This window comes from Atractosteus spatula, chromosome 12, assembly GCF_055471065.1.
Source record: "Atractosteus spatula isolate fAtrSpa1 chromosome 12, fAtrSpa1.hap1, whole genome shotgun sequence".
NCBI lineage: Eukaryota > Metazoa > Chordata > Actinopteri > Semionotiformes > Lepisosteidae > Atractosteus > Atractosteus spatula.
In genome coordinates, this window is record NC_142717.1 from 39,049,597 (window position 1) to 39,076,761 (window position 27,165).

At 41.6% G+C, this 27,165-nt stretch overlaps 1 protein-coding gene across 1 annotated transcript; it reads right to left on the reverse strand.

The window, feature by feature from the left end:
- Positions 1 to 2,234: 2,234 nt before the first annotated feature.
- On the reverse strand, positions 2,235 to 26,548 carry laptm4b (lysosomal protein transmembrane 4 beta). Its single transcript, XM_088928492.1, has 7 exons — positions 26,268 to 26,548; positions 21,929 to 22,040; positions 18,300 to 18,373; positions 16,635 to 16,757; positions 14,652 to 14,750; positions 10,930 to 11,025; positions 2,235 to 3,720 (listed from the first exon to the last, which is right to left on the reverse strand). The coding sequence occupies exons 1-7, from the start codon at positions 26,358 to 26,360 to the stop codon at positions 3,643 to 3,645; spliced, it is 675 nt and encodes a 224-aa protein (XP_088784618.1). The 5' UTR covers positions 26,361 to 26,548; the 3' UTR covers positions 2,235 to 3,642.
- Between the last annotated feature and the right edge of the window lie 617 nt (positions 26,549 to 27,165).

Consider the following 27,165-nt stretch of genomic DNA (forward strand, 5'->3'; position numbering starts at 1 on the left):
TTTCCCCGCCAATTTCTGTGGAGGTCTAGGAAGTCCCTTTAACCAGTTCATGTCAGCTAATTTATCTCAACGCAACGCAGAACACGTCTCATTACATTTTTACAAGCGTCCTAGATGGGTCCAGAGGCGTCCTCTCGTTTTTAACCTTTCTTAACATTTTATTGGCAGAGTGAAAAGGGGGGCAAACTGGGCGTGGGGCAGCAGGTTCTGGGGACAGGAGGGAATGGCCAATATTTTCGAAGGTACGTTTGTCTCCCTGTTGAGTTTCCCCTCAGTCAAAGCTCTTCCTAGAGCTGACAGTGGGGCAGGTGCCGGTCCACAAAGATTGCATTACGTACCATTAATTACTCGGGCACTCGTTAATTACCACGCCATTCTCCTCTGTTCTCTTCTTTGATTTATGTCGTATTTAAAATCGGGGGAAAAAAAGAACAAATGATTTTGGAGTATTTTTTTTAAATTTACATGTCATTTTAGGTTGTCATCGCGGTGTTTCGCACCTTTGCTGCTCAAGTCGGCGTGAAGATGCCCTGCTTCTTCCACTCACTTGGCTGTCTTCTTGTATTTGCCTTTTGATTCAGGAATACAATATTGGAAAAAACTCACATACACATGTATCTCAGGGGAAGCTGGCCACACCCTCAATTTCTGAAAAATAAATGCAGCAAACAGCAGCTCTAACATTTTCGGAGTCAAACAGCACATCTCGAAAATGACTGCCGGCAATCCTGCCCTCTGCATTCAACTTCTGGGTTAGGCCAAAAGAGACTGGAGGGTGTTACTGTAAATACCCTGAGATGTTTTATTCAAATTCTTCATAGGAGAAGAATTTGAATAATGCTCCTAGTCTCCTCAAAGCAGAAGCACTTGAAGAGCTGGGAGAAGCTCTTGAAACTGGTCCCATTAAGTCAGCGATGATCTAATTAAGCTCGTTAGGAGGTGAATTGAATCGAAAACCTGCAGACATGCCGACATTCCAGGATCAGGACAGCCCATGAGAGTGGCATTTTTACACCATGTGTTTTTCGAACTGAATCTGGCCCTGCTCGCAAATATATTGTAAACCAAAGCCCTTAGCAACAATACATGCAGATGCAGTATTGTCTGCCTGTTCTGTGACTTAACCCTCATCCTCAAAGGAGATGCTGACAACTCCAGCCCTAAAGGATCAGGACATGTCTGGTTTTCTCCCCACCTGGGCCCTTAATTACATAATTGAGCTCATTACTGGCTTTATGTTGTTGTTCTTAGGAAGCTGGAGATTTAAAGAGACCTGTACAACCTGCTGCACAGTGGACTGGAGATGGACGCCCTGTTTAAACACACCAACTATTCTAAAGGTGATTGATGCTGATGTGGTTTTTCTACTTCCTTGGTCCTGAAGGAAGTCTGAAAATAAATGTTGGAGAAACTGTTTGAAACTTCTTGTTGCCAAAGTAGAAACACAGAACAGATTTGATAGAACTGGTTATGTTGCCTGAAGGATAAAGATGGCAGTGCTCCCCTAAAGGACACTCTGGCTCTTCCTTGTTTGTCCTGATTTTTTGCACCTGCCTCCTGTCTCAGCCCTTTCCCTACAAAAGCCAGATGCCCCCACCATTCCAGGCTGAGCTTTGGAAGATGGACGCCCGGAAGCTCACCTGCCAACGAGTCCAGGAGTGGTTTGACGGTATAGGCTTCACAAAGGGCGTCCTGACCATCTGGGTCCGGGGCTGGGAGCGCCTGGCCCCCTTACCCCTTTTTTATTCCCCTGAACCTTCGCTGGATCCCGCTCCAGCTTTTAACTTTGTCATGTCCCTGTCTTAGATTCTTGCTCATTCTGGATTACCCTTCGGACTCCCTTTGGACTTGTTTGCCTGGACCACGCCCCCCCCCAGCACCAGCACACCGTCGACATGCCCCCCTGTTCTTCTTCCAGCCCCAATCCTAGTCTTCTTGTTTCACTCCCCTCTGGATTCTGCTGTCTGCATATGATATAATCGAGGATCACTATACATAAAGATGGGTTAATACCAACTGGTTAATACCAGCATTTTTTATTTTGTGTTGTGGTGTAATTTTAAGACAAAATAATTACCGTAAATATGAACAAATTTATTAGACTCATTAAGATTGTATTGATATTACAAATAATAAAGCAAACTATACAGGGTAATGCGTCCTTAAGTATTCAATTTTGTAGAGAGGGCTTTAAAAGATTCCATCATGCACGAATTTGGTTGTATTTAGACATGTTCCAGAAGATCCCAAAACTGTTTTATTTCTAACAGAAAAACGAACAGGGCGACACTGACTTACAGTAAACGAAACCGTTCGTACTGCTGGTTTATCTTTTTTATTATTATTTGTAGCCACACAAACAAGCCCGGTGCTGGGTGAATTACTGCATGTGCACTGTGTGAATAAGTCCGAAACACTAGATCTTGATCCCTGTAAGATAATAGGAACAGTGAAATTAAACACAAACTGCAGTAAGTGAAGCCGAACCGCACTGGCATCTTGTTACTGGAACTGCATGCTGCCAGCCTGTTTCTGGAGGCACATGGACATGACGTGTCTGGTGACAGTATTACAACACAGCTGCTTCCCATGAAACTTACCACACCAGGATCATTTCAAATGCAGAGCGAAATAAAAGGACACACAGTGCTATAAGATGATATCATATTGACATAGTACTAGTTATTAACTTATGACTTAGACTAGGAAACAGTTTGTCCTATGTCCTCTAAGGACAGGCCCCGTTTTTGAAATGGGCGGCACATGACAATGTCAGGCAAAACAGACTACGTTTTTTTAATTCAAAATAATTTCTTTCTTTTGCTTTTCCTTTCCCATTACACACAAGAGAGATCAATTTTACATATAAGAAAAAGAAACTGGCAACACGTACACAATCTTGCAAACATAATGCAAAATACACAAGACACGTTACAAGTGAGATATCATGATAATGACATATTTTCTCTGATTTTCAGATCAAGCCAGGATACAGGCAGGTTCTTTGGAACATTTCCTGCCTCAGAAACACTACATATATAAAGTGCATCCAATCAGAAAAGAAATCGTTTGGAAAGGCAATCTTGATCTTTGATCTGTTTATGAGCTAATCTATAAAAAAACAGAAAGATTGGACCACGAACATGACCAGATTCAAATGTAAAGTGATAATAAGGTCTGCACGCTTTTGAATTGCTGTAGGTGTTGATGTTTGTCTTCTGTTCTGAATGGAAAAAATACATTTTCAATGTGAAAGTTTAATTTTCACACAACTTTCATAAAAATTCTTTACCTAGGGTTACATTCAGCGGGTATGGGGGACAGTGTACTTACAAAAGTCCTCGTATTTAAAAGGTTTCGCCCCTTGCTAAATGATCAGTTTCCAGGATTCCTTGCTGAACTCAGACTCAAGTCTTACACTAGAAAGGTAACAAGTGGACACTACCGCACACTGCAGGCAGGGTTTGCATCATGAAGCTAACCGTAGCGCGCTCCCAGGAGAGCACAGCAAGAGCGATGAGATGACTGGAACTCTCAAACGTGCCGAATCGAGTCTAGTAAGTGTAGTATAGTGCAGGAGCTGTTTTCTGGGAATGACAGATGAGCTGCTGGAGGAGAGAGTGGAGAGGGCCAAGCCTCCTCTCAGGCAGAGACGTAGGGGGGAGGAGGTGGGTGCTTCTCGGGACCCCCCAGTGTCTCCTCGTATGGTGGGAGCAGAACCTGTAACGAGGACACAGAGGTCATTATTCTATTCACACCAAAGTTTGACTTTTCACTTAAAGAGGAACAGCACTGCAGTCCCAAATCCTCAGACCGGTTATTACATTTCAGCAACAAGATACATTCTTTGACATTATAGACAAAAATGTTGATTTGAGCGCAAAAACGTGAATCTTGTGAAAGTACTGTAAAAGTTGCCATGTTGTCCCAAACTCGCATTCGAGTTCCCACGAATATCGACGTGATTCTGCCCTTCCCGCTCACTAGTCACTGCAATGACTCATGTAATGTGATGCACAAGCAAATAAATACAGGTGGTGCAGCAGACATTTCATCAGAGAAATGTTCCATGTAGAATTAACAAGTAAGTAGTATTTGTCGGCAAAACCGTATTGAAATCGAAAGCAATATTTTGATTGGATTTAAAGAGATGTATTCACAAGCCTGCTCGTTTACAGTGTCATAGGGCCGCAACACAACACACTGTAAGTTTTGTTGCCTCGTTCTGAATCGCTGAAGATGTTGCTGTGCATATTTTGTAAAGTTCGTCTATTTTGTGGTGTAAATTGGAGGCTTTACAAGTTACTGAATACATTTTACTTTTATTGTGGTTTGAAATGCACTCATCAATGCCGATTCTATCTAACCCCAAAATATGAAAATAGTGCAGTTCCCGTTTTAACCTTTTAACACGGCCACGTGTCACAGACCTCCAGAAGCAGTTTCCACCTTAAACATTTTGTAATAACTTTGTAAGTATAGACAGTAGAGGCCAGGTTCAGGCTTTAAACTGGGGTGGAGTGGTGGCACTGTGGCTAAGGATCTGTGCCTGTGGTTGGAAGGTTGCTGGTTCAAATCCTGTGGCTGGCAGAGGAATCCTACTCTGTTGGGCTCCTGAGCAAGGCCCTTAACCCCAACTGCTCCAGGGGTGCTGTACAATGGCTGACCTGCACTCTAACCCCAAGCTTCTCTCCCTGTCTGTGTCTCATGGAGAGCAAACTGGGGTATGTGAAAAGACAAATTCCTAATGCAAGAAATTGTATATGGCTAATAAAGTGATCTTATCTTATAAATTGAAACTAATTAAAATATTATCCCTTCTATAAAAAGCAGTATGTAATTATCTGACTACTTTCACGTAAACAGATGCCTGAATGCCTGACTTTTTCTTCTGGAGCAAGTAAAGATGACATTAGCTGATCCTTAGTCAGATGTTTTACCAGCTGCTGAGGTAACAAGTACTTCAGTTGCTAATTGGTAAGTCAATGTGAAAGCAGCATTATTAGTATTGTATTAAGCTGAGTGAAGCAACTTGCTCAAGCATACAGCAGCAGCACTTTCACCTGGAATTTGAACCCCCAACCTTCTACTTACAGAGCCAGAATCCCAACAACTCTTTCACCCTGCTGCCTAGACAGAAATGAACTAGAACTATATTTTAAAAAAGCCTGTAACAAAATGCAAATCAAGAACTGGTGTTTATTATAACTAAATCTAATTAGAAGGTGCCTCATTGACAGTGAAGATCAAAATGCAGAGAGTACAACTACTGCACCTCAGCGCAACTGAAGAAAACATTTGAAGGGGAAAGAACAAGGAAAGAGATTAATTCAGACACCGTCAGCGCTTAAACCACACACTAAACAACGAAAACCTCAAGTGGTGTCTGCAGGAGAGAATCCATTTGTTCTGACAAAAGCTCTACACCTTTCTCACAACACCTCAGTTCTGTGGGAAGGCCTGTTCTGTCCATGCTGTTACCTCAGTGGAAACATTCAACCCTTAATAGTTCAGGTTATGTGGCAAGCTTGTACTTTTGAGAAGTGTAAAAAAAAGTCACTGCTCATATAATGAGCTCAAATCAATTTACAAAGTAAATAAGTAATGCCATTTTCTGTTTAATTTTATTTAATTCGTAAGGTTATTTTTCATATCTATTCTCTCTTAGGGAAGCACATCTAAAACTGAGAACAGAAGGTATTTCTTTACCCAAAGGGTTGTGGGAGTATGGAACAAGCTACCTAGCCAACGTTGGTGAAACTGACAGCCTGGCTTCCTTCAAAAACAAACAGCCAGATGAACTGTTTGATTTGATTCATTTGACAGCCTGCTGGGACTGTTGCTTCTTATTTTCATCCATAATGTGGAATTCCATATTCAAACATTTCTGTAGTATAGTTGCCATCTGCAAGAGTGTTTAAGGATCATTAGAGTCACTCTGGGATCTCAACATCCCACTCGGTATGGAGACCAGTTCTGGAAGTAGCTAGTGTCAAAGTCAGAAGAGGTTGCTTTGGCCTGGTATGGTTAACCCTTAAAGTTTTTTTGTTTTGTTTCTGTGCCTGATGTCAGACTATTGCAAACAATATCTGAAACCCAGTCAAATATGAATGAGAATGCAGCCCTTGTAACTGTACGACAGGGAGAGACAAGCCTGGATCTCCGGTGCTGGATTCTGAAAGATTTTCAGGGCACCTTTTAATCAGCACCTAATTAATACCTAATACCTAATAATTAAGCACCTAATTAATTATTTCAAGTCATTAAGGACTAAAACGGAATAAGAACAGAAACAAACACAGACCCCAGAGACCAGGGTTGCCCACCTCTGCTCTACAAATTGATTTGCTATTTTTTTGCACCGTAAAAAAGCCATTTTGAACGTTTACATTCATGAAAGGGCGATTCAAAATCCATTCTTCCCCGTCTGTGTTTTTTCAAAAACACAGATGTTATTTTGCTTGGCACAACACCCCTGTTCTCCGATTTAAGAAATTTCTTGTAGTTTACAATTATTAGACGGGATAGTTATTTGACAGTCTACATATGGCCTTCTTACATGCTCACAATAATGGACAATGATTCTGTTGACCCACACAGTAGCTAGTCTTTTTTAATAAAAACATTCAAATGCCCCCTATTGCCTTTACTCAACCATTTTGAGGAAAGGAGCCAAGAATAATTACTTTTATGTAAGACGCTTATACAACAGATAATGGTCTGCTTCTGCAGTTAGGCTTAAAAATTCTACAAATCTACAGTACCTTGGTGTATATTTTCAATTTTTATGAACACTAAGCTCAAGTAAAAGAGAGGAAGAAGGTGGTCATTTTTACCCAGAGGAGATCACATGAGAGAGCTTTTCACAGATTGGGGGGAATTATTAAACATCAACATGAAGAGATAGTGGATAGCAATGAATCTGGGACTGGAGGGTATAGGCAGAGATAAATGGAAAAACTCCCAGTGATACAGTTATTGTCACTAGCACCTACTTTTTATCAGCAATACACACAGTAAAACATCATAGAGAACTGCATTCTGCAATTTCCCCTCACAGGATCAATAAAGTATCAATCTATCTATATCCCAAAATGTTTTACAGATTTCGATCATGCTTATTTCGGCACAATATAAATTCGAGCTAACAGAACTACAAATCTGGAAAAGCACCTTAATGCAGATTAAGGGATTCTGAATCATCGGGAATGTTACGCAATAATCCGGAAGAGAAACTATGTTTTTTTGTTTTGATTTGCATTTTTGGAAGCAGCTGAATGCTTAAGGGCCATATATTCAAGACGTTTCCGTACCACACTTAGAATTCATTACAGCATTTGCTTTGTAGATATAAGGGACCCCTGTGGATAAACACTACTTAGCAGCCAATATAACACATGGATTAGGTTGCCATTTTTATTTTGGTTGCCAATAATGTTTATCTTAACTGTGTTACCTATATTTTTTAAATTAAATTACTAATGACATTCTTCTCTGTTGATCAAAAATGTTGCATTAAGTTAAGACGTTAAGTCTTTTACGTGAGGCTGCTTTCTCCAGCAGTGAAAGTAATTGAAACCTTGAGAACGTCCCGGTGTTATCTTAGCTTGAAAAGGCATCTGCAGGCGTTGTTTTCATTACCAGCAAATCTATCACAGTTAACGACACTATGTTCAGAGGTGGATGTGTTGGACCAGCCTGGGTCACTAACCACCAAACAGTTACTATTCTAAAGACTTGAAGGTCATTTCTTGAAATACAGCCCTGGAAAACGTTCTTTTAAACATATTTCAATCGATACTGGCCACCTTAGAACCTGAAGGAATTAAGTATAATTAAGGTTTGTAGTTCTAAGACGTTAACGTGCTCTGAATCGTGCCAGGTCAGAAATTCAGGACGTAACGCATTTAGTCCTAAGAGTGTAAGGTTAGATGAGGAGAGAGTTATTTTGAGGAAATCCCTTTTATAGGTGTGCAACGGTCAGTACTGGTTCGTGCCAAGTAGTGAAAAGCTGATATGTTCTGAGGGGAATTTTGTAGACACCCATGGCAATAGTGTAAAAATGAATTCCAAGGTGAAGACGTCTTTGAAGAACAGTGCCCTTCAGGGAGTTATATATTAGAGTGACTTACTTTTCTTCTTTAGTGGGATATAAAAATACAAATCCAAAAGATGTTTTCCATAGCTCTACACTTATGCACAGCAACAAAGTAAGAGACCATTTCCCAGGACTATGCTGGACAGTACAACAAGATTTAGTGCAAACGTCTGCTTTAAACTAATTGTGCTGCTGTTGTGCTTCTTGTGCCTGAGCTGAAAAAAACATTCTTTTGCCTCATACATTTAATCCACATGGAATTCATTCTCTTTTCTCCAAAGGTAGTCTGAGCATACAGTTCTTCCATGACCCAGAGAGCAGGAAAGTGTAGCTGAATCTTCAAGTAAAGGTCAAGCAGTGTCAGTCTTAATACAGCCTCACCTCACATGACACCTAGGGATCATTAAGTTCTCACAGCTGGCGATTCTGGGCTTCTGAGAGTCCAACTACTGAAATCTTACTTCTGTGTCTCTGTTTTGTTCTTCTCAAGGCTGTACCTGCGCACTTGAACGAGAAAAATCGGATGCCTATTTCTTTAACATGCTTCATCTGACTCCTGCTTCCTGATGCCAGATCATGGGATTCCAAGATCATTCTGATGTGACGGTTCTGTACTATTGAAGTGGAAAAGCAAAGGCAGAAGACAAAGAGCCCCAGCGATACCTTGAGGACTGGGCTCTGGCTGGAGATCTCGCTGGGCAGAGGCTGGGCTACTGATCTCTGCAGTGGGGAGTTAGAACACCAGGGATCAGCAAGGGATTACAGAGGTCAACGGCTGCTTATAGAAAGACCATTACTACTCTCTTGCACTGTCAAGGACACACCTCCAGCAGAAATCTGTTACATCACAAGTGTGGAATGTATTGTGAAGGATTTATGATCGCTGATTCCAGGTAATGTAAGTTTACTGCTCAAAGAAAATCAACAGGGAGCTCACCAATCGCAGTGCCACCCTGATTTTTCCTTAACAAGAGTAAATCAGGCAAGCAGGTGGGACGCCAATGAAGCAACAGGGAAAAAGCACACTGCGATAAAGATGGATGTCTTGGGTTGGGTTCTTGGGATGTTTCAGGCTACTGGGGCTACTGGTGCCTCACACAGCCTAACACACCGAGTTAGAGAGCACATATAATAAGATTTACTGACTGGGTGGTAATGGTGGTGCTGGGTGAGGATCTAGTCAGTATTTTTTTTACTGCTTAAACTGCCATTGTGCCATACGCATTAGGACTATAACCATGCCCGACGTCAAACCTTCATGAGATACTAGTGAACAGCACCTTGTAACTCAATCCGCAAAGAGACAGGTGTTCAGTGTTGCTGCTGTCACACACTGAACTGCTTCTCATTAGCTCAGTACTTAATTTATTTGCTACAGCCTGCTCAGAGTGTACAGTGAGCTGCAATTATGCATGATTAATAAAACAGATCCTGTTTTGCATTCAATCTTGCCTGATATAGCCATGGTCACATTACAAACTGAAGAGAGGTGATGTAAAAAATGTGTGTTTGAATGGTATCTTTGTGCTGCTTTCTTATTTCTCAATCAAGCATTATGGAACCTGCATAATACCTTCACAATACTTTCTTAGTGGATACCTAAGATGTCATAACAAGGTTCATAATCCTTGCAAAAGACAATATTTGCAAAAGATTTCACAATTGCTCAAATCCTAATGCTAACCCTGACACTGACTTCTAACCCTAACCATAGTTCTGAACCTAAAACATACTGTAATGTGCACTTTCACAAATAAAATGAACACGTGTCATGTCTTTCAGAACAATAGTCATAAAAGGTTATGAATGTTATGATATCTTATGTAGCCTCTAGGGAGGCATGGTAGCCCAGTGGTTGGCATTTTTCTCATGCAGTGATGGGACCCTGGGTTCAATTCCTGGGGTACTATCGTGTGGAGTTTGTATGTTCTCCCCCGTGTTCGTGTGGGTTTCCCCCCCACAGTCCAAAGACACGCTGGTAAGTTCATTGGCTTCTGGGAAAACCAGCCCTGGTGGGAACACCTGCACATTTGTGTCTGTGTCTGCCCTGCAATGGACTGGCATCCCATCCAGGGTGCCTGCTGTCTTGTGCCCGTAGTTTACCAGTATAGGCTCAGGCTGCGCTGTGGATACATTTATACTGAATAAAGTGGTTAGAAAATGGATTATGGATGTCGCCTCCTATGGAGGTTTCACGCAGGATACAAAAAGCATATTTCAGAGGAATATTTTGGGAAGCTGAATCTATGCTCTAGAAGGGTGAAGGCAAAGCCCGCAGTCTTCAGCAGTCATCGTAAACTGGCCAAGCTAATGTTCTTGCCAGTGTGTGTCTTCTGGGTTAAGGTCTTTAAACAACTGTGGACTTTGTGCTTCCTCTCCTTTCCCAGCACGACAGTTTCCCAGTTGTTTCTGTCAAAAACCTGCCAAGAGATTTTTCCCCTTCATAATTGTCTCTCTGTTAGGTAAATGAGTGATTTTCATAAAGCTCTTTGTCCGTCAGAACTTTTCTCTGGAAATGTGAAGGAAAAGATTCTTGGAAATATGCAGGTATCCATGGAAAAGCAAACCTGCGCAAACTGGTCTTGTCAGTGGTTTGGAGGAGACTCGCTTTTTCCTCACTCATTTGCGAGCTGCAGCTGAGGTTAAAAAGACTCAATTGGGTTTTTCAGACCGAGAAGAAACAAAAATGGATTAAGAATAAGTAAATAACATATGACATATAAGCCTACCGAACATACATTCAGACAGCAGAGGGCTTGTAGAAACAGGAAAAGGTTTTTTTCCCCATTTAAGTTTTGCATTTGCATGAAGGCTTTCTGGAGCAGACTTACTGTAGTGTCATTAGTTGTCACGTACACCAAAATGTCTGCAGAGCCCCTTCCACTGACATATCTGTAGCAGTTCCACACACAGGCAATCAGGTACGCCTAGGGAGACAAAGGAAATAGCAATGGAATAACAAAATAAGTCTCACTTGATAATTATATAGAAACCAAGGTTTCCTTGCTTAAAGAACTTTGAAAAGATTAAAAAGCTCTTTGACTAAGGTGTTCTTAACTTGCTTCAAAAAACGGAAAATGCTTTCACCAAATTTTGTCAGTGCATAGGACAAAATAACAAGGCATTGAATTGTCAAGATATGTGAATGGCATTTGCAATGTTCTGATTCGTCTCTGCATCGGTGCACAAAATATCAACTGGCAATATATTATGGTTCAGTATATAATATCTGCTATATAGTAAATGGAATTTGTGTGAGATGGGAGAATGTCTAATTTACTTCCCCCAGTCATTTCTAAAAGTATGATAATACCAAATAATTTGAAAAAAATATTGATCACTGCCTACTGACAGTGCTTATTGTCCCTTGCTCTGGGAAAATAAGGAGGAGGAACTGACGGCAGTGTAACGCGACTGGGTTGCGATGAAAAAGGATCCGATGCAGATGCAGGATTCCTGGGGCGGTGAGTAGGCGGACAGAGCTATCCAGGAGCTGGGTCGTTATCCGAAGGCGAAAGGTAGGTCGAGATCCGTAAAAGGCACTGGTGGCGAACAATCCAGAACGAGAGACAGGTTCGTGGTCGGAACAAGAGCAACAGGGTCGATACCAAAAAATAGTTACGGGTAGCAAACAATCCACGGGGCGAGACGAGAAGCAAAGTCCGAAGGCAAAACGAAGAGGTCAGAAAATCCGATAAAGCAAAGGGAAAGTAACGCTAGGTAGAGCCACAGGTGGAGAACTCAATACCGAGCAGTGTTATGCGGGTAAGGGCGGCTTAAATAATGCAGCCTGCCGCACGGTAAGACGTCTGAAGAGAATTAACACGTGCGGCGACGTTTGTAATTATCCCCCAGCTGCTGGGACTGATTAGACCTCTTCGGAGTTGGTCTGGGCCGGTTAGTGGTCGTGACAGGCAGAGTCCGGCAAGCAGGTAACCTTCAAGGCAAATGAGCTCTCAGTGTTGTCTGACACCACAGTCATCATGCTCCCATCTCCCCGGCAGGCTCAACACCACCTGCAGTAGACCTGTGGCCCACAAGAGAGCTACCTCCCAGTTCTGAGCACCCGTAACACCCCATACCGAGGAGATGTTTGGTAATAAGCTGCTGAAACGCAACAAAGCTTGACAGAACTGCAGAAGTGCACAGTCGTGTTGTCCAACTGCTCTCTAGAATGCACTTCTCCTTCGCCCTCGCAGCTGCCCCCCGCCTCTTCTTTCATTATAGGGGTGAGGGTGGGGGTTTCCAACAACTCTGTGTGATGCCCCGACAAGCTGCAGTGCTCCTGCATCAGCACCCTCAATCGCCACGGCGCATTCGACACGTGCAAGGAGCTCAGCAGGGCCATCTCTAACGAGATCAGGCCGGCCTTATCACTCTCGTCAAGATCTTCGCGCACTATTTAAACCCTGAGGAACCATCCCTCAGGGCTCTGACATCGAGTCGACTAATGAGAGTGTGTGTGTGCGCGTGTGCGTGGGCTTGTTCTTTGTTCCGTGTCTTCCAGGAGTTTCTTACAGTTTTTCCCATTCACAGCCTTCCGGTTCCCGTTTACCACGTTACCACTCGCTAACTATCCATCATCCCCTCCTGTCTCCAGCCCAGATCCGACTGCTTCCCCTGCACATCCCAGCTACCTGACGTTTTTCCGTCTGCTTCCCATTACCACATTGTTACCACTCAATCCCATGATAAACTCTGTCATCTTCGCCGGTAATCGGACCCTGAACACTTCCGTGCCTTTCTTCGTTCCCCTTATGGGCTCAGAGTAACACTCTGACCTTTATGAATGAGGTGTCATTTGCCTCAGCTAGATGACTTACCCCAATAAAGCTCACTCTGCAAACCTTGCCTATTGTCCACCATAAATAGGACTTACTGTAACCCAATTGCTGAACTGTAATTTGCCTTTACAGCGCTCATTGGTATCAGAATAGGCCCATGAGCCTTTTTACTAAAAATGCTGTAAATTTTAACCTTATGGACATTCAGAGGAAGACAAATGTTTAAAGTAATCCCCACGAAATACAATAAACCAGAGGAAGAAGAGACAGATGTATTATTTCCGTAAATATGAAAAATACCGCTTCAGTTAATTCCAGTCTGCAGTTCCTATTGGTCTTTTCAGGGGAACGATCAGTTGCTTTGATGTTGTTATCGCACTTGACACAACAAAACTGCAAATGTTCCAAGGGCTGTAACTCCATACAATTATTATTATATTTTCAACTTAGCATACACAACAAGCTTATCAAACAATAGCAACATTGTGGTCAAACCTTCATTGAAACTTCAAGCTCCACTAAAATTATATTCTGGTTGTCACTGTGAAATAAAAATATAACTGCACAGTAGGATGTTAAGCAGTTTGACCATTTCTCAGGGTGACATGACAGCCCTGTGCTGAAACAGCCAAAAGCAACATTAAAGAGCTGCTCTATCAATGGATTCTATTATTGCTTTATAGAAACAACCGTGCTGGAAGAGCTCACTTTTTAAAGGCTCTGGGCTAGCCACATCGTTTGAAGTTTAAGAAAATATCCCCTGAGCTCCATTATAAAACTAATTTGACTCATTCTTCAGACAACCATGGTTCTCTTCTTTGACAATGTAAAATTTATAGCAAAAAGCACTCTGAAGAATAATTAACTCAAATGCATGCTTTTTTACTGGAAATCGAAACATATACATCATTAAGTCAAAATTATATTAGGCCTGTACTCCTAATGTTATTTTTTTTTAAAAGAAGAAACATTCTTCTCATACTTTGCAGACATATGAGTGGGTGGGGGTCTGCTGAAATTAGAAGTGCTGAGGATTTTTGCATTTTCTTTTTTGTATGTATTATGATACCATCGAAAAACACTAGCATAACTATTCCTAGATGATATATTATATATTCGGCATTATAGAACATCATAATCTTTCAATTGCAATGATAATAGTTGTTTGCTTCTAAGTTAAAATCTGTCACATGGATATTTGTGTCTTGACAGATGGCATGGTGGTGCCGTGGTTTGAAGATCTGTGGCCCCGGAATCACGCTCAGACCTGGGGCGCTATCTGCATGTCCTTTGTATGTTCTCCTCGTGTTCACATACTGTAGGTTTCTTCTGGATACTCCGGTTTCTCCCCACAGACCCAAGACATACTCGTAGGTAAACTGGCTTCTGGGAAAACTGACCCTAGTGTGTGTGTGCGTGTTTGTGTCTATGTCTGTGTCTATGGACTCGCACCCGTTGCTTGCCAGGGAAGGCTCTGGCTCCCCCAAGACCCTGATTGAGATGAAGAGGTTAGAGAATGGACGGATTTTTGTCTTAACTTTTTTCCCCGAACAATCCTACAAACACTATACTTTAAAATGTATGGGTCTTAAACAAGCACATCCAGTTTCAAGAGCCCTTATTGATCAACACGTCTTAACGGAGAGTGGAACTTTCCTCATTCTGTACTTTAAAGTCTGGCTCTTATGTTGTTCACTGCTCAGATGATGTTGCTTCAGGCTGGACAAGATGAAGAGTGGGTTGTAACAAGGCGTAGCCAGCAACGTTACCTTGAAGGCCAGAATGCAGCCGATAAAGATGAGCACAATGAGGACCAGGCACATGGCGTTCATGGACATGATCTCCTCCTTGTATGGGAAGTTCCCTGGCTGTGAAAGGAGAAGACACAGAGCAACTGTCAATCCAAACTAGGAGTGGAGCCCCCTGTGGAAGCCACAATGATGGTCTGTTTGATTGCCGAAAACGCGCTGGACTCCTCAAGTAATGTCCTCTACGCACAGAGCTTGAGCATGATGTTGCAGGACCACTTCGAATTCCAGGCCTTTTCCACTTAGCTTTCCCTTGTTGCGATATCAAGAACACCACACTTTATGCTCAAAATTACTGCTCTTCCTAGAACTAACCCACTGGGACAAACTGGTTCCACAGACCCTTGCCAAATACTCACTATCAAAAAACACAGTACCTTCTGACAAAGGACTTTTTTAATATACTGTTACAGCTCTAGGTGACTACAGACGCATCTCAAATAATCTAGATAAAATGTGTAACATCTGGCATTGCAAACATTTCCAGCTCTCAAAGGGAGTCTGTGATCAAAGCAATCATAAAGTTGACCTTGGTTTAACTTAGTTAAGTAAGTTCTGGGGAAATGATTAAGTGTCAATCAATGGTCCAGAAAGACACCTTATTAGAAGATAAAGGACAAGACATGAGAAGGAGGAGGTCTTGCCTTGGGTGTCTTCCTTTCCTGTGTTCCGGATCAACCAAAAAGACCCAAATGGAGCTAAGTATCTGAACCTTGCTAAGAGAGCCTGCTATTCTGTGGTTTTAGGGAACTGATTTCCTGAGTGAAGAATCCTGTCACGCTCGTAAACCCCTCCTCTTAAGGACGCTCCAACCCTTCCTTGTTTTATTCTTGATCACCTGCACCTGCCTCCGGTTCCTGCCTCCATCCTATAAAAGCCAGACGTTCCTGCCTATCTGGGCTCAGCTTTGGAAGATGGACGCCCGGAAGCCCGCCTACCCGCGAGTCTAGGAGTGGCCCGACGGCACAGGCTTCACAATGGCATCCTGACCATCTGGGTCCAGGGCTGGGAGTGCCTGGTCCCGTTACCCCCCTTTTATTCCCCCGACCCTTCGCCGGATCCCGCTCCAGCTTTTAACTCCGTTTGTCTTTGTCAGGATGGATCACCCGGTTTTGGACTTTGGCTTCACCCTGGATATTCTTTCAGACTCCTTCGGACTTCTTTGCCTCGGACACACCCCCCTGAACACCAGCGCACCTTGGGCACGCCCCCTGTTTCCCTTCCCGTGTTTTCTCACTCCTCTCCGGATTGTGCTGTCTGCATAGGGTCCTGAAAGACGCTTGGTGACAAATCCCTCTTTACAATAGGGAGATAGGTTGCCATTCGCCAAATGGATGTGAACCTATCTCCCCATGTAACCACATGTTAACCACAGACTCCATTCTGCTTAGTGTCGAATGCAGCTTATCCCTTTTTTTGGCCTCTGTAGGCATCATTTAAGAGTCGAATTCTTGGTAGCAGTCTGGGGTCTTTCTGGGTGGTTGGAACATGGCCACTGCAACACCTTATTTTTATTGCAATTTTTGAAAAGAGTGAAACTTGTGTGTTGTAGGTTTATGTTGTGTGTGTCATAATAAAATGTCCATGACACACTAAACTACTTAACCCAGTGTGTCTGAATTATTACTCTTTTCACCAAAGCTGTGCCAGAGAAAAAGGAAGTCATGCACCTCTAATCATACCAACCGCTCAGGTATATTCTTGCCTAAGCCTTACAAACTGGGAGCAAAATGTTTCTTTGATTTACTTATTGATTTATCTGCTCGGTCATTTGCATTTTCGAAACTCCTAACTGGTAACAGAACTTTCCAGGGGAAACATTTGAAATAGATCCTTGTTAGAACTTGCCGATGTTTTCACTCAATTATTCTGATTACTTTAGGAATTTACATGCATTTTATTCACAAAACTATTTTATTTCTAAAAAGTGAAAGCCATACTTACCAGCTGCTGGAGGTAGTCCTGAATGGTGTTGGGATAAACAACAACACTAATTGCAACCAAGGTGTTAAGAGCAAAGTCGAAGATTTGATAGCAGAAGAATGGAATGATCCAAGCAGCATGTTGCTGTTGAGGCAAGAGGAGAGAGTGTAAATGCTAATCAGCACAACAATCACCTTTGAGAAAGCCATCTTCTGTTCACGTCAGAGGTGAACCTTCACAGAGCTGTTTTTCAGACACAGAGGTTCACTAGTTTGGACAAACCTTAATTAAGGTGGAAAAATGTGTTACACATAGTGAGCTATATTGGGATTACTCACCTGGTTAAGAGAACAACACCCTATCTGTAAGGATGGGGGTATCTGAACCCCCCTTTAATAAAGGACAAGCTAGAGAGCTGGACTGGAGGGAGGGATGTGAAAAGCAAACAGACAAGCAAGTAGTGAAGTAAGAAGAGGGATATTTATATGCAGGCAGCTGGACATGGGTGAGATTAGGGCTTGACCATCTCCTGAGCTTTTAAAAACGGTTGCATGAATCTCTTTGTCTGCTGTTAATCCACTGGATGGGATTTACTTCACAAATAATAAAGTAACAAGTTCTAAAATACTCGCAATTTCTACCCCAGAGTATTTGTTATATCAGGAAGATGTGGTTAGAAAATGGATAGATGGACAATTTCTCAATACTTTCTAATGCAAAAAAATACTTTGTGGAAAATCTATATTTTTAAATATTTTAAAATTGATGACAAATGTGAAACTTGTTTTTACTTTTCTAGTTCTTTTTCTTGTCTCATGAGTTGAATTACACCATCCATTATCAAAAACTCTCTTTTGTGGATAAAGATCACAGCAATCTGGAACCAATCCCAGAAGCACATGGTGCAAGGCAGGACTACAGTCTGCACGGGGCTCAAATCCACTACAAGGCACACTCAAACAGGGACAATTTTTTACATCAAGTAATCAATGCAGCGTGTTTTTGAAAGGTGGGAGTAAATTAATACACAGCAAACATCATCAGTGCAATATACTGGGCTAAACTGACTACTGTGAGAGGGTGGTAGGTTCAAACAAGATGGAGACTCTTCTTTGAACTGCATTCCCCAGAAGGCAAAGGGGAATGACCAGCATTCTCAGTCACCTGACCAACTAGTGGAAGACAATTAGTCAGGTGACATTTAAAACCAGGAAGTTGAGGCTTCCAAGGGATCAAAGACTCTGCTTTCTAGAAAGCCATCAGAACCTCTGTTATGCAATTGTACCAAAGGGATAAGGGAGCACAGAAAGAAATGACCAACCAAGAAGCCCAGAGATATAAACCTGTGACTTTCTTTTGGTCTCGGAGAGAGACTTGTTTTATGGACCTGGATAATAGCTTAGCTGCCCAGCTGTATTTATTGAGAGAGACTGGAGAAGTCTAGTTAGGTTTGTTTTTTTAAGATGTTCCAAAAGTGTGATTAATGCCTGGTCCTTTTCACATTCATGATGGAGTGGAGTGTTTTCATGTGCAAAGGTCCTTGAGGCACGCGATCAGAGACGGGTCTTAATTTCCACTTAACCTCAACATGGCACTAAAAATACAATTAAAATACCCCAGTAGATTCTATCAATGAGCACTGCAAGATGGAAAACTGGAACGTTTGAAATAAATGTAAACAGTTACCTTGTAAGCACCATATGTTGCCATTCCACATATTAATATCATGAGGAGGGAAATTGCAGTGGCAATGCAGATATCTGTAAGGAAATAAGACACTCCTAAAAATATGCAATTAAGTGCAATTACACACAGCTTCAAAGAGCAAACAAAAAGGACTTCAGTTCATTTAGTTTATTCCATAAATAGAGTCTGTTTCATTAATGCCCCTTGACTGATTTTTCAGTTCAGCTCGCTTGAATGAAAATTCACCATGTACAGTAACTGCACCCATGCCTTGGTTTAAATGACAATGACATTTTGAATCTTGATTTTTTGCTGCGCTTGCCCAAGGTATGATTTTGAGCATCAGACAGGATCTGTCAAAAAACTCTTCAATGACCTGACCATGTGTCATTCCTAAATGATGTCAGGGACCAAGACAAATCCAAACTGGAGGAAAAGATGGAGAGACTGTAGGCATTTATTTAATGTGAATAAGACACAAATTCTATCAGTGCAAAGCAGGCTCCTCTTCCAGCCAAGCAACAGGCTGACTGCTACTTTAAAACTCTTTTACGAATGGGAGATGCAGCTTCAGTGTCGATTGCAGGGTTATTTTTCCTTTCATTATGTCTTAAAGAATTCATGAGTGAAGGAAGGGTCTGGCTGTCTCACACTAGAGGTTTCACCGGATCATAGTCTACCGTGAGATATGATCCACAGAGCTCCCCTCCGATTTTCTCTGCCAGTTGCTTTACCATTGGAAACCTGAACTCCCCGTTCCACCAGAATCTCTCTGGAGTCACGTTTGACTGGTTCTGGCCGAGCCCAGTAACAAAGATGACTTCTGAGTTCCTGCTTCATCACCTAATTCATAAGCCTCCTTTATTTTCTAAGTTTCGTAGTGTACTAAAACAATTCAAAGCACATGATCTTTAAAAAGAAGAATAATTTTCTCCTGACTTAGAATCACAGGCAATTCTGGAGAGTAGTGAATGAATGTGTCAGAGGAAAAGTTTAGTATTGGGAGAGTGTCATACTTGTTTCATACTGGCAGCAAAATTATAAGGAATGAGTGATACAAAATGGAGAATGCACACTCGTTTATTTTAAAGACTGTTAACACCTCCTTAGATAATAACTCTAATAAGGTAATAACCTAAAGTCATCACGATCACATCTCCCCATCTTCAGATCATCTGACACCATTTTTATACCATAGCCAATCTGGAGCAGACATTTACTCATAGTCACTTGTCTGATTTTACAAGATTTGGGCTTTTGATTCTGTGATGTGCTTCATTGAAATCCCTATATAAGGCTCTTTTATAGCAAATATCTGGTCAGGCGTTAAGGTCTTTGGGATCAGAATAGCACAGAAAGAACGTCCTCTTCTGGATCTGCTTAGAGCCCTGGCCAGGATACACAGAAAGCTGTAGTACTTTTTGCTTGCACAGGCCAGTGGTATCATAGACAGCCACAAAGGCATCTCGCCTTTGTGATGTGATCACTTGCACCTCTACATTAAGCTATTTGTACACGGTCTCTGAAACCATTTATAAAGATTCCTATTCCCAAAACTGGTTTAGTTTCAATGCCTCTTCACGTTATAAAGCTTTGCATACAGGGACAGGGTTAGATCGATCTGATTAAAGCTTAACTGGAGCAATTAACACTCCTCCACAGGTCTCGTGCTACACATGACTTAAAGACACAAACATTCTAGGGCTCAGTGACAAGAGATGGGAGCAGAGGGTGACTCCTTTTAATGTCCAGTGCAGGAACTCAAGAGAAATGATCCAACCCATCTTCTTTCCATGGGAAAATGATTGTCAGGCCTAGACCATCCGATATTAATGATTTGAAAGGACGGTTTATGGAACTACCACTGTGCCATAATAAGAACAAAGCACTGTGATAATTGTGTCCCATTGACTGAAAGAAAATTGGAATGCAGAAGTGACATCGTTAGGTCTTAACTGGCACTATAACAACATGCTGATTAATTAAAATCTATTTATGCTCCAATTAAAAATCTTAATGACTAAGCAATATTCTGTGAGTTAAACGGTAGCACAGCACTTCTCCACCATTGAAGGAGTTTTTGAGTAGGGCATCAAACATATTTCCTAGAGGACAAGGTGTCAATGTGAACATCGTATCAATGAAAGAGAACAGCCCCGGTAGGAAGACTTGCAATATTGTATCAAGACTCCAAGTTCTACTAAATGCTGCCTGCGTCCAATTTCCTGGCATCTTTTTTAAAATTGATTAAATTGTACATCAATTTCTGATCAACCTCTTTCCTTAAGAAAAATAAATTAATGAACAAATCATCCATTCTTCCCTAATAACTATAGGGATAATATCCCTAGGAAATGATAAAACATAGGTAAATATAGGTAAAAGTTAGCAACTTTACTAAATACAATATATTGTAATAAAGTAACATTTTAACATCACATGCCTGTAGGTTTGATATTAAAACCAAACACTCTTGAATTTCAAAACCACATCTGTTACAGGTTTTTTCGTTTTTTCCTCTGCACTGTATAATCATCATGGCAGATGTGCTGTAAAACAGAACACACCCACGCTAGGATCCTCTGCATCTGGGGAAAATCCACACTGTACACTGTGTGCTTCCACAGCTCTTTCAAAATGAGTACGCAGCTCTGCTGCACCCTTCACAGGCTGGGGCCTGACGTCAGATAAGAGGAGCCAGCAGCAGACATCCATAAGCTGGTTAATCCTTGAGAATTAGGACAGGGCAGTCGGTTTTAATAGATGTCACCAGTGCCAGTGGCAGAAATGCAGTTTACAGACGACCAAATAAGTCAGAATCTTTTGGGATGAAGTGCTGTTTATTATTTTTATTTTAAAAAAGCACAAAGTAAAGTATGCTCTTAAGGGGCTCAAGAAACAGTTATAGTTTATTACAACTAAACCATTGACAATATAAAAAACAGATATGTAGCTGTACCTAGAGAATCTTAATCTCAGCATTCAATGCAGTTACATTATAGCATAAATGAAAATGGGGCGGACAATGGATTGGTCTGTATTTCTGAGGACATTAATGGTTAATCTTTCATCAAGCTTCCTGATTTTTGTTTTTTTAACTGAATCAAGGGGCGTTTCTGTACAGCTCTCAAATTTCTAAATTGCGAGGGGTGCCAAACACTGTCAATTTCCCACTGTGTTTGAGCTACACAAGTGCACTTTCTCTTTACTGTACATATATTTTATGACCGTTAGTTCAGTTATTGTTATTATAATAATGAATTTTACTTGTAAAGGACCTTTCCAAACCCAAACACATCATACATTATGATAAAGAAAAGTATAACCACAAGTATAAGAAAATAAATTAAACAAAAATATAGATGTTCAGACAGATACAGTATAGTGCAGGGCAATCAGATATAGGCCCTAGTTAAAAGGTGAGTTTCAGGTTTAGATTTCAAGAGAGTCAGGAAAATTGGTCTGGTGTGAGTTAAAAGTCTAGCTGCAGAGTTCTGGACATATTGAGAATAGTGTTAGGGAGACCACTGAGTAAAAGTACCAAGCAACCAAACCGAGCAACACTACAGAAAGAAGGCAGTCCTCCTTTTTTCCAAGGTTTTAACACACAAAACATCACTTGTCCTTACTTGCGTCATCCATGAAATCGAAGTCATTCCCCAGCTCAGCGCTGCTCAGGTGATACTGGTCTGGGTCGCTGAGGGCAGTAAGCAGAATGAGCAAGACCACCGCATTGATAATCTGCAGACAGAGAGCAAAGCATCAGCAGGTGACAAGAAAACTGCACACAGTCGCAGAATTATTGTGCTCAGTGCTGCACTTTTGCTGGATTGAATTATCAGCATAATCTTCCAGAGGCTACAAATGGATTGCTAGACATTGTCCTAATTCCATAACTCTTTATGAGTGTTTCAATCCTAAATTTGCTGTTCCAGAAGAGTTATTCTGACAAACCTGTGAGATTTCACAAGGACTGGGCCGTATATGTAAGGAATCGACAATACTAATGAAGAGAAAATGGCATCTAACAAAGATTTCTTTCATGAATATCTGTGTATAAATTCTCATCACACAACTTACTGAAACTGCTGTATTAATTAATCAATTTATTTAGGTTCAAATCAGAACCACTATTCATTTCAGAAGGGAGTCACAAAATGAAGGCCTGACTCTCAGACTGACACGTTATTAGCCTCTATATTTCTTCGATCGGGTAAATTCGGTCAAAAAGCTTGTTGATTAACTCAACAAACAGTGGAAACACAAGACTGGTTCATTCATTCACTTCTGTGTCCCCCCAATACACTTTTAACAAACTACAATTAGTTTTTCTTGATTATGGGGAGAGGAACTACATCGGCAGAGTCGGAAAACGTTTCGGTGGGCTGTCTGTGGCCCCCATTAACAAGAAGCACAATCGTATCTACCCTTATGTGGGCTCAGTACAAATCTGACAGAGACATGGACACCTCTGCACAGAGGCTGTCCCGTGTCAACACATCTGTATGCCTTTTCAGACACAAGGTATTAATAACATCCCCTGAAAAAACTCATTAGAGATAATAAGGAAATTTGCAAAACCATTATAGCTGCCTTATTATTATGTTCAAATAAATCATTGTGGATTTGGATCTCCCCTTGCTAGCCCTTGGATACATGACTGTAATGAAGAATTATAGCACCACTTAGACAGAAGGGAAACCTATTAACCTCCCAGGTCCTTAGTTGGTCAGACTGACCTAGAAAGTAAAGGGCGCTGAAGCACAGAATGAAGGCTTATTGTAAGCACAGGCACGTCAGCGTCTCTTTGTCAATATCCTGAATTACAATCAGACCTACTCAAAATATTGTAGGAAAATATAACTTGAATCAGGGTCTCAACATAATTCCAGAGATTTATCTGCTTTGGATCAGAAAAACATATCCACAATGTATTTAATTGATATAGTTACATATATACAGGCCATTATCATTCATCATTATGAAATTAATAATTTTTCCATGTTGTATTGGAAGTTATTCTATGTACAACAAAGGATAGATGAAATTGAATTCCTCTTGACAAATTTGGGTTCTTCAATGGTCTAACAAACCTCTAATGACCTGCTTCGTCAATCTGTTCTTCACCTTTCACAAAACTGCTGCTACGATTTACCACTGAATTCAGTATCTGCAAAAGTTCCAGTTAACAATGTTCCAATGTATTAACAATTTAATTGCAGTGCAACATGTAAATTCCAATTTGATTAAGCTGATGTTCAGGGAAAAAAAAGTGTCTTGGATTTCAAGGCACACTGCTTTACTGTTAAGGAACACTACTTCTCCGGGAAGAGCCTTTCAAATGGCTCAGAAAAAATATTTTACTGCACTGTTTAGTAGGAATAAATAAAAAGAATAAATGAACAGGAACGCATAAAACAAAATGGAAGAGCAGGTAAATTCAGAGGTTGAAGAGAAGCGCCCCTATCGCTCGTTCACAGCGAGCTAGTTAACCGCTGGAACTGCAATGAGGCTGACAAACAAGAACAAATTGGGAAACAAAGGAAGGTTAACAAGCCTCCAACACAACCGGCAGAAGACGACAGATGGACTGACTGCGGGGAAACGAAGAGGAAACCAGCAGCCGGTCGGTCGCTGAAGTGCTGGACAGCTCCTCCGGGCAGACACGGCGAGCGCGTTTCCAAACGCCGGCTGAAAACTAATGCCGGTGATGGAAAATCCGCTATTGTCCTGTGGAACCGTATCCTATACTCAGGAAATGAGATCGGATTACAGCATTACGACTCGATTAAATAGTTCCCTGCAAACGTTTAAACGGTGAGGTTGTGTGTAGTTTCCTTTCACTGGAGTTAAAGGCAACGAAGAGCAGATAGGAGTTTGGAGATGAGGTTGGGATTAAACATGCGTCAACAAACCGATATGCAGTGGTTGAAGGCGGCCGGGGGAGGAAGTATCATCAACTCGGTTAATTATTAATTGCCAAAGTATCGCAGAATAGTTTAGGAAGGACACATGTCCATTTCAACGAAAAGCATTTTTGGCATCCACACCTAAGTCTGCAGTTACAATATCTGGTGAATGATCTAACGCATTTGTAAACATCACAGGTAATTCAGCTTGCTCTTAAGGCATACGAGTATGTGATATGTTTGTGTAAAAATGCAATATTTCTTATTATTTATTTAAAATTTGGAATTTTGTTTTTTGACATAATTTTGTAAGATGCTTGGAGAGCATCGGAGCGCACTTATGGTCTTTAACTTTTGGAAGCCGTCGCAATAAAACACCACAAAGTTGCTCTCATTAACTTTTTAGCACTCGCACGCCGGGGTTTTCATCAGAACTCGATAGAATGCTGCAACAAAATGAACATATACTTGAAATTTACTTTATATACACGTGTAACAGGGCTGTGACAGGCGTCGTGTCCAACTCGGTATCTCCTGCAAATCTCTAATCCCTCCGAAATGCGCACTCTCCTGGATGCTTCACGACAGAGGCGACTCTTTCTTGCTTTTGCTTATTATGGATATGGATGAAAAAAAGACGTTGTGTGTGTTTATATCGGTTTCTCGGTATACAGAATTAACTTGATGTGCAAAACTTGAACCGCCACCAAATGAACGAAAGCTTAAGTTATCTCTACACAAGACAAGGGAACCCGAAAGCGTGCACACAAGCACACAAAGGCGATGTGCATCTTTTTGCCTTCACGTTTTGCATATAAATCCCCAATTTAGCGGCACCTGCGCATTTCGGAGGGGGATACACATTTCCAGGGGATACCGAACTAGATGCGACACAGGTACTTTAAAAAATGTCTGCTGAAAAAGAAACTGATAGTACATATAGATGGATACCTCTGGAGGAGATGTATTGCGTCTGCGAGTTCAGACTGAAGCAGTTTACAAGACAGGGTCAATATTAATGTGAATCGATACGACGTTTGATTTAGTTGATGTAGGATGCGGTGAGCCAGACCCGTTAATAATTAAATGAATGAATTGTTCTAAACGCTTTATTTTTACTTGGTTGTAATACAATCTCAAGAGACTATGTGTGTGTGTAAGTACGTAATAAACATTAACCCCATCTACACAGCGCGGATTCTAGAAAAAAATAACCTTAAAGGCAAAAACACCAAGTTCTTGGTACACGAGTCTCATTTAAAAAGTTACTTTAGATGATCCACATATAAAAGTCTTCTTGACACATTTGATTAACAAAAACAAACAAAAAGAAAGTCCTGAAGAAAGTTCCGGTACTGTTTTTGACTTTCATTTTTACATTTTTTTCATTTGTCATTGTTGCGTTCAGGGACCCGGCTGTTTTCAGCGAGCAAGTTCGTGAGTGGAAATGTTCTGCAGTATCCGAGAAGGAAGAATGCCAAGGGTTTATCTCACTAAGAACTCTATTTATAAACGTCCGGTCATATTCAACCACAGTGTATGCTCATATACTTCAAGGAACGCCATGAATGTCTGTGAGGGAAAACAGAATCACAACGCACGAAATATACGACATTTTAGCAATCCTTGAGGTCATATATATCTAAATAACCTTCTCTGCGGGTCAAAATCCATTACGCAAATTAAAAGCTAAAGAGAAGAGCACGCCCGGAAAATGACCAGTTCGGGGTCTTGGCACAAATTTGGCCGAGTTGACTTAAATGAAAATGTTACGAGACGTAATCAAATATGCCCTGCGCATGCAATTTTACGTTATCGGAAGAAGCTACAGAAGTATCGCACATCAAGATTCATTCTGAGGGCTGATATCAAACGTACTTCCAACAACGAGCTCACAACGGATTTTCTCAATTGACAACGCGCAGTTTGCGTATTTGAAGCGAAAAAGTTTAAACCGTGCGTTTTCCCGTTAACGGCGAAGTCGCGTTTTCCACGTCGGTATCTTTTGAGACACGGTGGCGTTTTCGGGAATAAAAACTCAGGGAGGGGGGTTACTCACCAAGTACCAGATCCCGAGAATAATCGTGCCAGTTCGAACATGACAGCACAGGCAGCAGTTCGTGGAGTACCACCGGTCCAAAGGGGAAATCATGATGGAAGACCGGGCGTTGGAACGAATTATTTCATGTAAAAAAAAAAAAAAATCTGTTCGAATTTTTAAAAAAAAAAGAAATCGTATATGTAGAAAAACGACAACGGCGGTCCTCCCACTTCAGCTGCAGGGCATGTATGCGGAGCTGTCCTCAATCCGTTTGATGTTTCCTGTGCGCAGTCCTCCTGGGCGCCGCAAGCTTCTCAGCAGTAATTGACAAACATCCCGGGACACGTGACCGCCGTTTTAAACCGGGATCGGGGAGACGTGTAGTTCGTCACCGGGCAAGCCTAGGAATGACGACCGGAAATTCCTTCACCTGCGCGGCTGTTTCTTCTACTTACAGTACAAGCAGGGTAAACGTTCTGCATTGCGATGAGGGGTGTTTCGCCCAGCTAATAAACAAATGACACGTGTGACTTCTCGCCCAGACATTTAGCTATCACAGGACCTGGTCGCATCTTTTGACACAACACGGAGGGAGCTGTGAGTGGCGTATGTGAGGTCTAAATCACGCAATAATTTAGGACACATAGTTTAGGCCCCCTTTGTCTTCTAATTTTCGCTCCAGTTGAGTTCTTAATCACAGGCTGATTTATTTCCGCTTGTCTGTTGGAGATCTTTATCTCTCAATTTTCTTTGAGTTCTTGGAAAATGTGAATGAGCTTTGTAATTGGCATCTGGGATCATTGGCCCTGGTGTGAGTTTTGTGCGCGTGTGTGTGTCTGCCCTGCAATGGACTGGTGTCCCATCCAGGGTGTACCCTGCCGTGCGCCCATTGCTCGCTGGGATAGGCTCCCCTGCA

Bases quoted from the DNA above. Each gene is read 5' to 3' on its own strand.
- laptm4b (XM_088928492.1), bottom strand. From the start codon at position 26,360: ATGATTTCCCCTTTGGACCGGTGGTACTCCACGAACTGCTGCCTGTGC. The intron at 16,758-18,299 runs GTAACTGTTTAC...TTGCCTCAACAG, and splicing joins CAACATATGGTGCTTACAAG to CAACATGCTGCTTGGATCAT. The intron at 11,026-14,651 runs GTAACGTTGCTG...TTGTCTCCCTAG, and splicing joins GCTGCATTCTGGCCTTCAAG to GCGTACCTGATTGCCTGTGT.